An 18,553-nucleotide genomic window follows, 5' to 3' on the forward strand; every position below is an offset into this window, starting at 1 on the left:
CCCTTAACCCAAAAAAAAAAAAAAGAAAAAAAAAAGAAAGAAACATAATCCCAAAACTCCTGCAACCGGCCACAAACTTATGTGAACATTCCCAGGGGGTTTTAATATCCCAGGTCGACTAGTGACTATCTCCAAGAGAACAATCCCAAAGCTATAAACATCACTTTTCTCAGTTAACCAATTTGTTGTATAATACCTGCAAGTCAAATAATAAAATTCAGACATATTGCAAAAATATCTTATTCAAAGTTAGTGAACATTTCCATTCTAATATTTTTTTTCTTTGCTTTTTTTAATTGGAGAACCCTACACTTCATTTTTTAAAAGATTTGATTCACATTACATTTTGTGGTGGTTAATTACTATACCAAATTTGTATCCATTTTCATTTTAGATTTGAATACAATTCTGTGCATTATAGGTATAACTGATTTAATCAAAGAAAGAATTCTGAGGATGAATACTCACTCAGGATCAAGGTACCCGGGGGTGCCAACAACTCTAGTTGACAAATGAGTGGCATTGGCATCATCAATAGCAAAAAATTTGGGCAGGCCAAAATCTGCTATCTTAGCTTAGTAGTTTTCATTCAACAAGATTAACCCTAATCAAAGTGTGCCTGCTCTGATACCACTTGATAGGCCAAGAATGTATTGACCCTTTTGGTAACTTAATCAATTAATTTAGCCAAGTGAAATTAATTAGATTCAATTACATGCAATGAGAGTGGTAGCATAAACAAATCACCAAATAACTAAATGCAGCAGAAATTAAATTTGACACGAGTGATTTGTTTATGAGTGGGAAAAATTACAGAAGCAAAATCCCACCGGGTGGATTTAAGGTCACTACTTCCAAGAATCCACTATTATCAAAATAAGTTGTTACAAGTAAAAGCAATCCCAGTACCTAATACCAACCTACAATTGAACCCTTACTCCAATACCCAATTAGACTTGTAATGTAGTGACAATCTCTCCTTTCAATGCACGGCTCCCAATACGTGACTAACAATCGATGCACAGATCCAAGTACGTGACTAACACACCAACTTGAGAAAGATGTTAACTGCAAAGTTTTTTAGTTCATCCAAACGATGAAGATTAAGAAGCTCATTGGTTACAAAACCCTTGGCGCAAAGACGCAGTAATTTCTACAAAGAATATGATGAACTGCGGCAATTTTGTCTTCGATCACAATATGCGTGCAACAACAATTGCAACAACCTTTTCGTCACCTTTGACGGCCCTTAAAATAATCATTATATATGTCTAAGGTTGTAAGAAAAGAAACCCTACACAAATATACTTAGATATGCATAAAAACAGATTTGGAAATTTGAATTTCGTAATTGTCGATAGATACCATTTCTGTCAAGCAGCTATCGAGCATCAATATTAAACCTCAATAGATATTATCTGTCGAGTTTTAATAAATAACACTTCTTCACTTGTTTCTTGGACAGACTTGCATGGCTTCAATACTTGACTTGAACTCTTGTTCCTTAAAGTACTAAACTTATCCTAAATCTACCAAATTACAAATAAAGTGCGTTTTGTCAAATGATTAACTAATTTATAATAACATATGTTCTAGCAAATTCCACATATGTCCTAACAAAAGTTTTTTTTTTTTTTTTTTTTTTTTTTTAATTCGTGGGATTAGCTATACTTCTACATACACAACTACACAGTTTAATATTTTATGCTTTGGATTTTTTTTTTTCTTTCTATCCTATTATTTTAGGCTTTGTTGATAATATTTAAATAGACATAATTGTAGGTTGTAGTTGTATGGCACTAACCAACTAAATTTATTTCTCAAAGAAGAAAACCAACATAATTTAATCTCCTTTTAAAATTTTCCGTTTTGTTGAATGTAGGTTGCATGTTTTGTTAAAACACTTATTTTTTAATGTAAGTTGCATGTTTTGTTAAAACTTTTTTTTTTTTAATAATACACTACATGTAAAAATAAGGATTAAATAGATTAGATGAAGAATTTGGATTATAATACACTACACTTAAAAAATAAGGATTCAGTGGATTAGATGAAAATTATGGATTGTAATCAAATTAAGATTTTTTATCAACTTAAAAATTATAAGAGAAGAAAAATTATATATTTTTTTAAAATCTAAAAATCTAAAAAAATTTCTGCAATTTGGTGAAGCCACTTGGCGCAACCACGGCTTTTAAGCCCAATTTTTATTATATAATATATGATATATGATATGATATAGATAATAATAATAATGACTTCTAGTTTTCGTTTTTTTTAGAAGAATGATAACTCCTACTTAAGCGAGATAAAGGTTGGAGTGAGAAGATGAGACGGGTTGGGCCTAAACTCTCGAGCTAGAAACTTTGTAATGTCAACTAAGCTCAATTAATGTATTCACCTCCTTATCAAAAAAAAAAAAAAAAAAGTATTCACCACTAATTGGGATCTAATGCTATCTGGGATCGAGTGCCATGTGCAAAATATGACCCATGTTATCCAAACTATAGCCAAGTACTGGCCAGTCCACAACAATTAAGGCTGGGTAGCCTATTTTTGTGAAAGCAGCCAGATGAATGATTCATAAAGATTATAATATGCTTTTGGGGCTCAAATTAGAATGTACTTGGTTTAATTAAATCTTTTATTTCAGGGCCTCAACGGTAAGTGTGATTAATCTTAGTGATAACTACATGGCTTCGCCCAAGGGAGAAACCAAACATTATATATATATATATATATATATAAAAGCAACATTTGAATTTGTAAGCAGTGACATTAACTTTATTTTATTGGATACATATTACAGACATTCTTAAAATAGAGAAGAAAATCTCTTAAAGTTTATTTTTGGAGATGGTCTGATGCTACCATACAGTTGGACACAAACATAGTCATTAATTTGTCATCTCATTTCTTGAGGAATTTCTTAAACCAGCGGACAGATAATTTGGGATGTCTTTTCAACCCATTTTCGTAGTCTACATAATTGATGCCAAACCGAACGGTGTAACCTACATTCCATTCAAAGTTGTCCAATATTGACCATGCGAAATATCCCTTCACATTAACACCATCCCTGCATAAAAAAAATTGATCAATTGGACTTCAAACATGATGATTTTCATAATATGTTTTTTATCCATAATTGTGAATGTTACGTATTGCTATTTGTAGTAGTAAAGTCATATTAGCGGTTGTTCTAAATAAGAGAGGTCTTCTCTACTTCCTTGATAGAACTATGAAGATATTGAAGATGACGATAGTAATAATCAATTCTATTGTTGTCTGCAAGGGCTTCCTTAAGCGACAATGTAGCATTATTGACCTCAGAAATTCCTATATAGTGGCAGATTATTTAGATTCAAATGGAAATCAAACTACTATTCCCTTCAAAAGATTTCATTGGCTTGTATCTTAACTTTATGTGACAATAATTGAAAAGTTCAAAAGAAAATTACCATTCTCAGTAATAAAAATTAGTGGGTTATTGTACTTTCTCTTTATGTATAATAGAAGTTCTCGAATTCCTCTTGGATAGATATATAGCCAATCTGAACCAGCCTGAAATATCATATTAAAGAAAGATTTTAAATTAAATAAAAATTCAGTATAAAACACTCTCTTTATGCCCTCTAATAAAATGAGGCCATATCAGTTTTTTTATTCATTATTTTTTTAATGAATAGGAAATACCACTCACAATAACGAATTAACAACTTAAAATCCAATTCATCTTGATAATTTTTAGTTTTCGATAAAATTAAAAATTAAAAAAAAAATACAAGAAACAACTGGTTAAAAGTTAAAACCTCAACGTCACAGAAGCCATGAGAGGACTCATCGAAAATACCAACCGGTAGGAGAAGCTGCGGGTGATTCTCAAAAGCTCCAAAGTTATCAAAAATTGCTATGTCTTTTCAGATCATAAAAAACCAAAGTTATCACATATTTTGCCATGGAAAAATTTTTCTTCAAAAAGTTTTCATCAAATACTACGGGTGTTGATACTTATTCATCCACCTGATATTATGGCCAATTACCTTCAAAGAACTTGTTTTTATTAATCTATTTTATTTGTATTTTATGTCCATCAAATGAAATATTTTTTCATCCGCCTGAAATATTATGCCATGGAAATTAACTATTTCTGCACTTTTTTTTCTTCTTCTGGCATTCGAGAGTTTGGTCAGAAAATATTTGTTGCTTTTCAATTTAGTATGAGCCAATGGGTTTCAAGAATAAAGAAGATGGAGAAATCCAGTTAAGAATAGTGAAAACTGAAAAGGCTTTTCATTTTTCATTGCACTTTTCGTACTGTGTATGTCTATTTTAAGGATTAATGAAAAGACATTAATTTTTATAAATATCACATATCTATGATCTTAAAAATCCATATAAACCACACAAAATCTGATAAATGACATTCATCTCAAATAATTACTCTCCTTTCATTATCATACTACCCCAGAAAATGATGATAAATAAACATATAAAATTTTATCATATATATATATATATATATTCTTTAAGTTGTGTGAAGATTAAACCATTTAAGACTAGCATAAAAGCAAAAAAAAAAATTGAATCAAACTTTTGTAACCATCTTGAGATCTATATCAATATTATGTATGTTTAAGTTCATACACACCTTTGGACCAATAGGGATCCCATTGCGCTCAGTTGTCACAGCAAAAGAAAAAAGCATGGTCTTATTATTTGTTAGTATATGTGAGTTACATTAGAAAAACAGAATCATAGCTCCAAATGTTTGAGTACGTACTAGAAAGATTAGCTAGAGAATCTGTCAAGAAGCTTGCGTTTTCAGCAATGGAATGATGTGAATAGGCAGCATAATTAGCAGTATAGTAGTTTAGCCCTAGAAAATCAAATGACCCATTTACTAGCTTGGATTGCTCTTTCGTGAATTTGGGTAATCGGTGGCCAACTAGAGATCGCACGCTATGTGGATAGTCACCACTAGTTAGGGGATCCATAAATCTGCCACAAACCATCAAATTTTAATTCTTTATTGTTCATATTACATTAAACTATCCAAGGGTTTTTTATTTTTTATTTTTTATTATTTGTAAATAATGAGAAAATAGTAAAATAGATGTCCAAAACAAAGAGTCATGTAGTTTTAGTATACTTACATTCCGAACATGAAATCAAGGGTTCTTAGCGCAACATCACGATCACGTCTCGCATTTGAGACCGGCACAAACCTGTGTGACATTAGAGTTGATGTCACGGAAGCCTAAAGAAAGCACACACGATGCTCTCTTGATGGAACAGAAACTAAGTCGTTAGTTTCTGGTAGTAAACCTCGAACCCACGAGAAGTTTCCCTGAATCCATAAGGAGATAAAACTGGAATTCACCAAAAGAAAATTTGACAAAAGTCTGTGTTTATTGATAATAGTCTATAACTCCCTTGCCTTTGGAGGTTACAATGCGTTTAAATAGTAAAAACAAAACCTAGAGCAATTAGAAACCCTAAGGCGGCTACAAAAGCATATAAAACCCTAATTTGACTAAACAACATTAAAAACACCTAAAAACAAGGAAATAAATGCCCTAAACCTAAAATAACAAAAATTACATAAAAATACAAAATATAAAAGATTATAGAAATTAATTAGAATGTTTTGTCCTACATCAAACCCCTCCACTTGAAATAAACTCGTTCTCGAGTTTATTCTTGAAATCTGAAATCTTCCACTCCAAATAAACAAATTTATTTACCTTTCATATGAATACACAAATTTATAATCAACACTTGAATAATCTAGTATATCATAATAGTCATTAGGAAACCATAAATCAATCAATACTCTTTTCATTCTTTGCCAAGAGCGAATTGGATGCTTACCTCGTCGCTTTCTATCAATTTGAATGTCTTCCCACCATTCTTCTGCTTTATTGTCTAATTTATTAAATGCAAGTCGCATCTTTTCTTCATCTTCTTTGTTTTCTTGCCAAACTTGAAAGTCATTAATTGGGCAACTTGAACTTCTTCGTTGTAGTCTTGCTGCCTGTTTTGGTTTGGACCACAATGGGAAGGGCCACGCACTCGGTTATCACGTCGCTCTTCGTCATCGCGATTAGGGTTTCAGTTAAGCAAGGTGGCAAGTGCTGCTTGAATTTGGTCCAGAGTCTGCTGGGTTGAATCACGAAATTGTTGATTTTCATCACAAAAATCAAGGAACTCAGCCCTAGTGAGGATTGGGTTATTGACGTCGTCACTGCCGTCATTGTTATGGTGGTCACCGTCTCGCCGGTTAGCCATCAGACCAGGGTAAATCAAGGCTCTGATACCAATTGATGTCGTGGAAGCCTAAAAAACGCACACACGATGCTCTCTTGATGGAACAGAAACTAAACTGTTAGTTTCTGATAGTAAACCTCGAATTCACGAGAGGTTTTCCTGAATCCACAAAGAGATAAAACTGGAATCCATCAAAAGAAAATTTGACAGAAGTCTATGTTTATTGATAATAGTCTATAACTCCCTTGCCTTTGGAGGCTATAATGCGTTTAAATAGTAAAAACAAAACCTAGGACAACTAGAAACCCTAAGGCGGCTACAAAAGCATATAAAACCCTAATTTGACTAAACAACATTAGAAACACCTAAAAATAAGGAAATAAATGCCCTAAACCTAAAATAACAAAAATTACATAAAAATACCAAATATAAAAGATTACAGAAATTAATTAGAATGTTTTGTACTTACATTCCAAACATGAAATCAAGGGCTCTTAGTGCAGCATCACGGTCATGTCTCGCATTTGAGATCGGCACAAACCTGTGTGACAGCAGAGTTATACCTATGATGCCCTTTGTGCTATCTGCACGTAGTGAAAGCTATTGTCAGCTGTTTGAAGATGTCTATGCCACTTGCAGAAGGACAACTCTGCTGTTGGTTGGCTTCTCTGCTAGTCGGTGACAAATGCAATTTCAAAGTGAACATTGAGCTGGAGCTTGGATTTGCCCAGAGTCTGCGCATTATCAAGATGCCTGAATTGATGGAGTGCTTGTTGATCAATACCACCGTTTGGCTTGGCCACTGGTGAACTCATGAGAACGAGGCTGCCCTAGAACTCTCAACTGGTTAAGCTTGTTTGCTGCCAAACTTATTTGTGGGGTGGATAGAAGAGTCCTGCCTATCACTGAGCCTCTACTATGAGATTCAATGTTTTGTGAATAGCAAATTAAATCTTCAAAATAGTCAATATTCTTACCTTACAATTAACAAGAAAAGAAAAAAAAAATCTATATAATTTCGAGATCGCATTTGAATATATAATATAGTTTTTTTTTTCCAATTTCTTTTTCACGGTGAATAATGATTCAAGTCATTTGACTAAATTTGGTTAAGCTTTGTCAATTGAGAGTCAGGGTAAAGGTGTGGGTCTCCAATCCAACTACTCCTGCCATCTACAATTCTTGGTATATTTTGGATGGATTTGTTTTTTCCAATATCCTGATTTACTTGATTTGAGGTCTAATTAAGAGACTTATTGTGCACCACAGATGCTTTTAATGCTTCACTTGCTTTCAATTTTGGCCATGTCTCTCATCAATTTAAGATCCACAGGAAATCTATAAGCCAAATGTTATAAAAAGAGCTCAATATTGGAATGAGTGGGCACCGGAAACGTGGGTTGATGCAGATTATCTTTTGGGGACATTAAAAGATGAACATTTCTGGTGTGATAGAAAGTATTTAGGGAGTAGATGGAATAATAAGCTAGAAGGTTGCAAAATCTTATTGACTGACTTCTAAGAAGTTTCAAAATTTTGGACACTAGGAATCAAACGGACGCCTAAGCCAAACATCTATCTGCTTCTTTTCTTTTTCTTCTTTGGGTTGGTGAAGCCAACCAAACATCTATTTACTTTAAATAAAAGAGCCATGGACAAAATGTCATATAGTGTGCCAAGCAGATTGTCCAAACTCAACATCTCCAAACAATTGATAGTGCCAAATGCATGTACTAGCTATTATCTCATCATTCAACATCACTTCATATAACAAATACAGTGCTGGAAACTTTTTTTTTGGGTAAAGCAGCACAAGTACTGGAAACTAGTTGGTAGGGGCAGAAGCATCAAATACATGTTAAAATGCACAATTTTGTGTTCATGACAAGAAGATTCCTGATTCTATTTTCCAAGCAGTGATTGCAGATTCCTGGTATTGACAATACACATTCTGTTTCAATGGTACACTAGTGGAGATCACCATTCCATGGTGAGGTGTAATAGAACCAGTACAAAAATATGAGAACAAATTTTTATTCTTACCCCAAAAATGAATCTTACAACACCACAAATATCTAGCATATAATCATTATCCAGAGAAAATTATATAATAAACAACAGTATTTACAGGTAAAGCTTTTTCAGAAGCTGAGTATTGACATGTAAAAGCCCTTTCGACATCACTTATGTTTCTATGATTATGCGGGTTGTCAATCCCCCCAACCATTCCTCTAGTTTGGCTTCTTTATCAGTCTTGAAATCATCAAAGTTTTTTGAAACTAAAACTAAATTTTTACTCGGTAAGCTGACATCATTTTGTTATTCTTTTTCTTCTTGCAGTGGATATCTTCAAACAACACAAATTGATATCTAAAAACATGCAGTGCAACTCACATAAACAAGGTTAGTGCAACTCTTGAAATTCAATCTCCCTTTCAATTAAAAATAAAATTCACTAAATTGCAGTCTTTTCCAAAAAATTCAGTTCTCAAATTATACAAATCACTGTCATTCCAGTGACCGAAAAATATCTCGTAGTGGAGTATTTCTAGCATTTTCTATTTATTTTTGAACGTTGTTCATTTTCCTTTGAAATCACTAGATTTGATGCCAACTTGTATCGAATATGTTTTGACCAGCTCTCCTGAAAAAAGTAGACATTGTTGATGAATAAGAAGCTTAAGCAAATTATGCAAAAACTGTAAAATATACTTCCAATAAATATATTACCATAAAAGTTAGATTCTGTTTGATAATTTTTGTATGCATGTGCTTAATAACATACATGCCGCTATCATACCTAGAATATGAAAATAGTTAAAATTTGGAAAACCTAAAGAGTCACACAATAGTTATCATGTAAAAACCTAAATGGTCTCCCTTGCAACCCCATTCTACTAGTCTTTCTCTTGTTGTAATTCTGTCCTTTATGACCAGCTAGTTTATAAATGCATGCTTGGGAATATGACCTGTGAACCAAATTAGCTTGTACACCAACTAACAGCTTGTTGGTTGGTTCTTTTTGTTTTTTGAAATCTCCTACTAAAGAAAAAGAAAAAAGAAATATGGATTGTGTAATAATGTTGTGTGTTAGGCTGAATTGGATATGTAGGTTGTTGTCTTACCTAGAAGATATGGTCTTGTTATGTAGGTCTAAATTAATGTGGACCACTTTGATACACACAGTTGGGTCAAATCTATATATTACTAAAAGCTGAAGCGTAGCATTTAATGTTGCTACGCTCTCATTGAGCCACGTTAGCAGTCACGTCATTATTAATTTTTTTCCAATTTTTTTATGCAATTTTTTTAACATTTAAAGTGAATTAAAAAATCTATTATATTACAATCAAAATATCATATTTAAATTATCTTATTTTTAATTATTCTTATTTATTATTAAATTTTCAATTCCATTTTAACTTTTCATATCCCCACTACTCTCTACCTTAACTTTCTTCAACCTTTTTCATTCCATTTCAACTTTTCATATCCCCACTACTCTCAATATTAATATTATTCTATCTTTTTATCTTCCTTTATTTTTTATTCTTCTTATTCTTATCCTCATGCTATAAAATTGTCATTCTCCCTCTTATTTCATGCATAATTTCTATTTTTCCACACACAAAAGCCTCTCTCTCGCTCTCTCTCTCTCTCTCTCTCATAAAGACACACTCAAGTTAATGTTTAATGTATTTTTGTTAACATTTTACAAAATAATACATAAATTTTTAACAAAAAGATAATACAAACCCACACTAACGGAAATGAGAAATGCTTACTCATTTACTAATACTGAAAAACAAGTTTAATTTGCAAATTTATCTATGTTAATCTTTGCGGCAAATCAATCAATCAATCAATATATATAAGCAAAGACTTCTTGCGGGAGAGGACAAGGTTCTGTCATGTAGCGCTTTGTATGAATAGAATTTTATTTAGCCTTTCACTTTACCCGATCTTCTTATTAATGACCTGTTTAACCCATAAATATAGAAGATAAAGAGATTTGTGGTTCCACTCATTTTTCCAACTTCTTGAACTCTTTCACTTTTAATTTCAAAAATGAAAGGTTTTCTTCACTCAATGTTAGTTTTTTACGTTATAACACCTGTTATTTTATATATTCCAGTTTCACAAAATATTGAAGGTCCAAAAGAAAAGAGAGAGAGAGAGAGAGAGACATAGTGTTAAGAAGAGTAAGAAATTGGCTTTGGTTTTAGATCCATATGATCTAAACCTCTCAACAACATTGTCAAAGCTTGATACAGTGCTTCAACGACATTTGAGGTTTCTAAAAGGTATGTTTAGGGAAGACATAAAGCATTTATATGTGTTATTTGTATTTTGAGAAGTGATTAATTTTTGTACGTGATTGAGATACTCAGATGTAAGTAAAATTAAATTTAAGATATGAAATAGTATAATTTTGAATTTCTCTGTTCAATTGATGTTATAATTTTAATCTTTTGGCATGTATATTTAGTTTTGCAAGTTAAAAATTATAAACCTTAAATCTTTGATGTTTAGCCTTCAAAAGTTCATGTGTTTTCTTTTAAAAAAATAAAAGAAATACTTCTAAAAAAAAGCAATATAAATAATAAGAATTTTATATTGAATACATCAAATGTAAGAACCAAATATACATGTACACTTGATTAAAAAAAAAAAAAAATCAATAGGCACGTAGTGGCATTTTTAGGGTCTAATTAATTATGGTTACTTATATATGTATATATTGTATTACAATTTGTTTTTCTTCATTATTTTAGTGACATATAATCTATAATTTAAACTAATTTTCCAAACATTATAACATATATAAGTATTATAACAAACACGCCTATCGTGTAGGACATCCACTAGTAGTTTTTAAATAAACTGCCCAGATTATCTTGTACCAAGTGCAATGCAACCATGTTTATTGAATGGAGTACAATTTTGAAGCAAAGAAAGAAAAAGAAAAAAATGTATTAAAATAAATATAAAACAATTTGATGCATGGAACCTGATACTTTTGTTTGTACACTTTGACAGCAGATGCATGAGCAAGAAGCTGATTATGTGCCACCAAATATGGCTGTCCCAGAATCTGCACCAAGGCAATTTAACTGTTGCCAACTGGAACACCGAGCTGGTGGAAATATCCCCATTGCATAACCAGCATAACTAGTGCCCCATGGTTCATTTAGTGTGATCCAATGCTTGACACGATCACCAAATTCCTTAAAGCAAAGCTCAGCATAATCCTGAAAATCATCCCTAAACATATACATGCAAAAGTCACCAAACTATTTAAAAACTGACATACACTAATAAATTTAGCATTTTTTCATGTGCAAGTAATTTTTAGCATGATTTAGTTATAGATCTAGACGGCCTAACTAGCCAAATAGTGAAATTGTATTTTATTTAATTAATTAATTTTTGTTGATTCAATAATTGGAGGAAGGGGGATTTGAACTTGGATGTCTCAATTTCTATTGGAAATACTAGGAGATGTTAACTAGTAGAGCTACAAGGCTCTTCACAGTGAATAGCTTTTAAGCATATTAATAGTAACAATACTAAGCGATTGATATAATAAGAACTAAATTACAAATGGATGAAATCACACTTTTTAAATTTTATAGATTTTCAATTCAATTTGTTAGATTTTATTTACATTAGCAATCTGAGTAAAACAGGTCTCGTAATTAGTTTTAGTTATTGATATCTGCAGACAATATTTCTATGATAGTTCTGCAATTCCAAGTGTGTATATGGAAATTTCAATTGATCAAAACTAAAGTTCGACTGATCAAAAATTGCAAATCAGATCAGTTTGTAGATTTCAAGCCCAAGCCCATCGTCCAATCTACTAGGGTTTCGTGCCACTTATTCTACTCCGTAAAAGAGACCCTATAGGTCATGAAAAACAGAGATAGTGAGAACTGACTATTGTGCCTCCTATTATGTATGTTTCTGCACCCAAAGCTCTCTCTTATCTTCTATTGGTGATATTTTTTGAAGAAACTTAAGATCTAGTGTTGTAAAAGTTGCTACCTCATACCAGTAATCAAAATTGTTGGATCTAACCCTTCAAGTGTGATCTTGAAGCCATAGAATGCAGATCTACGTTGGAGAAAATCTTCAAGAGGACATTGAAGTAGAGAACTAGAGGTTCATGTTGGATGAATAAAATGGTTGATCATAAAGTAAATTCACCACTTACGCAATATGAGGACTCAAAAAACCGCCATACTCATCTTCCAATGCTTGGGGAAGATCATAATGATAGAGGGTCACAAAGGGTTGTAGACCTGCATTCAATCAAAGCAAACAAAAGTGGATTAAGAACACATGATAAGTTGATGACATGTGATGGAATTTAAGAACCAGTAATGACCTTTGGCTAGGAGCTTATTGATTAGGTTGTTGTAGTATTTGATTCCTTCCCTATTCACACCTCTAGATAGTTTTCCTTCTGAAATTAGTCCCAATAATCAGTTTGTTAGAACATAATATGGTCACAAAACAATAGTCATTTCATTCTAGCCTAAGATCTGTATTTGATGGTACCTATTTTATGTCCTTTTAATGGGATGGATTTCACCTTTTACTATACTATGGAGAGGCTAATCTTACTTGGTAGTACTTGAGACCATGAGATCGAGAATCTGTATGCATCTAAGCCCATCTTTTTCATAATCTGAACATCTTTCTACAATGTATAATCACCAAAGATATATAAAGTTTTAGAAAAATCTGAAACGAATATTTTTTATTTTGTGATTATCTTGTATTTAGTCAGACATGCTCAATAATCAGAAAAAAACATATAGAAGACATAATTTCTTTTTTTTGATATGTTCATGTGGCAAACATAATTGGGCCCCGAAAATGTTAAAAAAGCCAAAACACAAAAGTTAATGGATAATTAGGAGTATGCACACATGCACACGTGTGTGTGTGTATATAGAAATATATATTGTTACAAGAAGTGGGGAAAGGATGACAAGAACACTGGTTCTCTTCGTAAGGAAATACAAACTATGCAATTATGCTACAAGATTTAAGAGCTAATTATTATGAGTGCTTTTCTTTCCTTTTTTTATTAAAAAAATTATGAACACGGAGCACCATGCATACCTTGTAGTGATGATATTGATCGATAGCTACGTCTCCATTGCTTCCATCCTTAATTCTACCTGCAATTTCATTGTAAGTTAATACTACATTTAGAGAACACCAAATGATTTTTTTTTTTCTTTAACTATTTAAGAACTGCTACTTAAGCCTCATAACCATAACATATACAACTTATTTGCAGTGTGGAGTTCAGTCAGAAGAGAATGAAAAAGATAAATACCAAAAGATAGGAATGTGGAGGTTCACTCTTTACGTTGTGGTTGTTGTTGTTGTTGTTGCTGTTCTTATTTTTTCTCCCTCTTTTTATTTATTTATTTAATCTCAATTGGGGCTCAAACTCCATCATAAACATTGTTTTATTTATTTATTTATTTATTTTTTTTAATACAAGATAGAAATTTTACTAAAACCTAATCTAAGTGTATATGTATGTAAAGCATCCTCCTGGGGACTTGAATCCCAGTCCTTACCCCACATCCTACAAACACTTATATTTGTGAAGTGACCATTGCACCAAGAGTGTGTGGTGATGTCATAGACATAATTAAAACAAAATAAATAGTGTAGATATTGGTAGGCCGTCAAGATTTAAATAAACATTAATAATATTATTTTGATATTTATTTACATTATTAATAATATAGCAAAATCTAAATTATTGATTGTTACATTTTTTAACAATATTTAAATATACATTTATTAATGTTATTTTGATATTTTTTTAGAAGAATATTTTGATATTTATTTAATATATTAATAATGTAGAAAAATCTAATAACTTATTGTTAAAAAATTTAGAAATTACCCTAAAATTTTTAAAGAATCTCAATGATGCTCCCTATATATATATATATATAGAGAGAGAGAGAGAGAGAGACGTTTTTTTTTTTTTTTTTTTTTTTTANTTATTTTTTTCTCCCTCTTTTTATTTATTTATTTATTTAATCTCAATTGGGGCACAAACTCCATCATAAACATTGCTTTATTTATTTATTTATTTTTTTAAATACAAGATAGAAATTTTACTAAAACCTAATCTAAGTGTATATGTGTGTGAAGCACGTTCCTGAAGACTTGAACTCCGATTCTTACCCTCACATTGCACAAGTACTTATATTTGTAGAGTGACTATCGTACCAAAAGTGTGTTGTAGTGTCATAGACATTGTTAAAATAAATAGTGTAGATATTTGTAGACTGTCAAGATTTAAATAAAAATTAATAATATTATTTTGATATTTATTTACATTATTAATAATATAGAAAAATCTAAATTATTGATTGTTACATTTTTTTAACAATATTTAAATATACATTTATTAATGTTATTTTGATATCTTTTTAGAAGAATATTTTGATATTTATTTAATATATTAATATTGTAGAAAAATCTAATAACTTATTGTTAAAAAATTTAGAAATTACCCTAAAAATTTCAAAGAATCTCAATGATGGTCCCTATATATATAGAGAGAGAGAGAGAGAGAGAGAGAGAGAGTTTTTTTTTTTTTTTTGACAACACAACAGTGTCCAATTTCATGCGTTTACTAATTACTCTATACTAAAATTCCACATTTATGACTAATGCCGAGTCTTGACTTTCTAATGTATTAACAACAAAAAATGGCCTTCCAAAAAAAAAAAAAAAAGTATTAACAACAAAAAATGAACTTGGCTTACTAAATTAGACTATAAGTGTTGGACCCTGACTTTTTACACACTAACAAATACTATTAATAAAAAAAAAAAAAAAAAGGGAATATTGGGTTTAGGATGATAACCACAAACAATTAATTTTTTTTATTGATAATTTGATAGTTGGGAGGTAGGAAATTTGAATTTTATGTTTTTTTTTTTTTTTATTTTAACATTGGCAAGTATCAACAAATTAAACTACAAGAGTCTTGACTAAACACACAACATTAAGATCCTCCAAATTTAAAATGAATTATTTCATGGTTCAAATTAAATATTACATATCTAAATGTGGCCAAACATCCACACCTAATGGCCCATCAATGGTTACAACATTCAATGCCTTTATTTTCCTAGTTTTTCTATAGAAGAACATAATTTTTCATACTAATTTTGGAGTGTGTTATTTACCCTGACATTGACTCGGCCTTTTCAAAACATGGCAGTTCGTAGTTTGGCCTTACCGAGTATGTCATTTTCTGTAGTTTTATTTTTGTTATTTTCCAATACAATAAAACTTCAGACACACAAAGTTAGTAAATTACACCCCCTGAAATCCTCAGTTATCTCAAGTTGGTCCACCTAAATGTTGTGGAGAAAATATTGTATCCGTAGCTTCATTCTTATAGATACAAGAGAAAGACGCACCTCCCCGTATATGGTTTCCAACCTGACATATAATCTCCTTATTTTACTTTAAATTTAATAATTTAAAATAAATTTTATAAATTTGAAAGTGTACAGACTATCATGTTATTTAAAATTTTAAACGACATGACATTCTGAACATTGTTAATTTTAAAAAAAAAAAAGATCATGAAATGAACGAAATAAAGATGACTTGAAATAATTTTTTCTAAAATTAATTTTAATCGAAATATTGCCAAGTATTTCATTGGTAATTCATACTTTCAAGTTTCATATTGTTGGGGAGAGTAAAAAAGAGACCTGGATATCTATGAGTGAAAGTGTCCCATATACTTGGTCCTCTACCATCTTCATTTGCTGCACCTTCATGCTGGAAATTTGAAAGAACATACATGTGCACATAATAATATTGATCATATGCTTGACATATCTGGACATTTGTAGAAAACTATGATACAAATTAACATAAAGGAAATTTTCTGTAGTTACCTGGTAAGCCGATGATGCTGTCCCAAAAATAAAACCTTTGGGAAAACTGGTCCGGTTGAGTGAAGCAGTGTCATAGCTTGGTGAAACAGCTATGCCATTAGTCAATAAGCCAAGAAGAACTAGAAGGCCTAAGACTGGATAGCCTTGAAATGCCATAATAGATTTTGGATTTTTTTGTGTAGCACTAGCTTTATTTATTTATAGAGGAGCGCTATATAATCTAATTTATTTTAAAAAGAAAAAAAAAATTGAAATGAACAAAAAAAAAAGAAAAAAGAAAAAAGTCAGGCGATATGTTAGTGATCATAGCTGTCCTTCAACTCATTGTTTGACATTGTACGTAGAATTGTAGATATCCTCCAATAGATACTTCCCTATAAAAATCCACAAGATTGAGATAATTTCTCTACAAAGATTTTGTTTATATAGGGTAATCTACTGTATGAACCCTTATTTTTTAGTCACATTTGACGATTCTATTATCACATTATTACATTTGGGAGATTAATTAATTAGTATGTGCAAAGATTTTCTATTTTTGGGAGTATGGTACCTACAAATAAGTAACCTGCTGTACCAGGTTATTAAAATATCACATTTAACGGGTCCTTCATCAAATTAGGCAGTACTACCATTATATGTGACTATATTTTTTTCACACTCAATGGTTATCTTAGTTTTTTTTTCTCACATTTGTGGTTCTATTATTAGGTAGTACAAACATCATATATGATTATACTTTTGTCATATTTAGTAGTTCATTTATTTTTTACTCACATTTGACGGCTCCATTTTCACGTTAAATTGTACTAATATCACATATGATCATACTTTTGTCACATTTTATGGTTTTATTATTTTTACTCACATTTGACTATTCCAGTCACATTATATATTACCAACATCACATATAACCATACTTTTGTCATATTTGATGGTTTCATTATTTTTTACTCACATTGGATGGTTCTCTCTTCACATTGGATAGTACCAACATCACATATGATAGTACTGTTATCACATTTAGTGTTTCCCTTATTTTTTACTCACATTTGACGATTTCATCATTATATTGAGCAGTATCAATATCACATGTGACCATAACTTTTTTATATTTGTTGTTTCCCTTATTTTGTTTCTCACATTTGATGGTTTCATTGTCACATTAGGCAATATTAACATCACATTTGACTATACTTTTGTCACATTCAATGGTTGTATTTTTTTTTTTTACTCGCATTTGATTGTTTTATCATCACATTAAGTAGTACCAATATCACATACAACTTAACTTTTCTCACATTCAATAATTGTCTTATTTATTTACTCACATTTGATAGTTCTATCATTAAATTAAGTAGTATTAACATCACATATGACCGTCATTTTGTCACATTCGATGACTCTCTTATTTACTCACATTTGATGGTTTCATTGTCACATTAAATAGTACCAAGGTCATATATGGTTGTACTTTTGTCATATTTTGTAATTCCCTTATTGTTTACTCATATTTGACAATTTCATGGTCACATTGGGTGGTACTATTATCATATATGACCTTACTTTTGTCACATTCGGTAGTTCATCTAATATTTTCCTTATATTTGATGGTTCTATGTGTAGGGAATACTCACGAAATTCTTACATCTGTGCAATGAAAAATAAAGGAAAAAAAATATATATGAGTCAAAGAAAACAATCACACAACATAATATTTACGTGGTTCAGCGATTTACCTACATCCACGAAGTTATAGTGATTTCACTATTCACAAAAAAAAAATACAGGATGCGGTAGTACAGTTTTCTCTCTCAAAACAACACACACCAAACCCTAATTTGAAAACAACAGTTTTTCTATCCTATGCATGGTCCATGGACTAAGCCTCAGTGAAAAAAAAAAAAAAAAAATTCCAATAAAACCGTAGTACTTTTATATCGGAATAGGTCATAATCCGAATTGAACACAACTAGACTTCACAAAGCACAACACCATAGTCACATTGGGTAATACCAACATCATATATAACGTTATTTTTGTCACATTTGATGTTCCATTTTTTTTTTTTTGTTTCTTTTGTTTTTTTTTTTTTGTTTTTTGTTTTTTTTGTTTTTTTAATGCTAAACCTGCTTTAACAGTAACAGGGATTCTCCCCCAACAAGGTCACTTCAAAATTCTTCGACAATATCTTCATCATAAAAATTCATGGAACATATTTAAAAAAAATGCAAAGAAGACAGAGAAGCCTAGATTTTTTTTCTCACTATTAGGTAGAAATAGTTTGTGTCAAAGACTACGTACATGTGTGAAATAAT

The 18,553-nt window shown here is 31.0% G+C and overlaps 1 protein-coding gene across 1 annotated transcript; it reads right to left on the bottom strand.

Annotated features, from left to right (window-relative positions):
- Positions 1-2,906: 2,906 nt before the first annotated feature.
- LOC111988802 (beta-glucosidase 12) lies at positions 2,907-16,391 on the bottom strand. The gene is given in 14 exon segments (XM_065781926.1): positions 2,907-3,079; positions 3,231-3,339; positions 3,462-3,564; positions 4,652-4,711; positions 4,821-5,001; positions 6,740-6,870; positions 11,282-11,354; positions 11,356-11,535; positions 12,488-12,575; positions 12,662-12,739; positions 12,901-12,976; positions 13,405-13,463; positions 16,047-16,116; positions 16,236-16,391. Coding segments are annotated over 14 exon segments (1,533 nt in total). The 3' UTR covers positions 2,907-2,910.
- Positions 16,392-18,553: the final 2,162 nt, after the last annotated feature.

Source organism: Quercus suber, unplaced genomic scaffold (assembly GCF_002906115.3).
Source record: "Quercus suber isolate HL8 unplaced genomic scaffold, Cork oak 2.0 scaffold_283, whole genome shotgun sequence".
In the NCBI taxonomy this organism is placed as follows: domain Eukaryota; kingdom Viridiplantae; phylum Streptophyta; class Magnoliopsida; order Fagales; family Fagaceae; genus Quercus; species Quercus suber.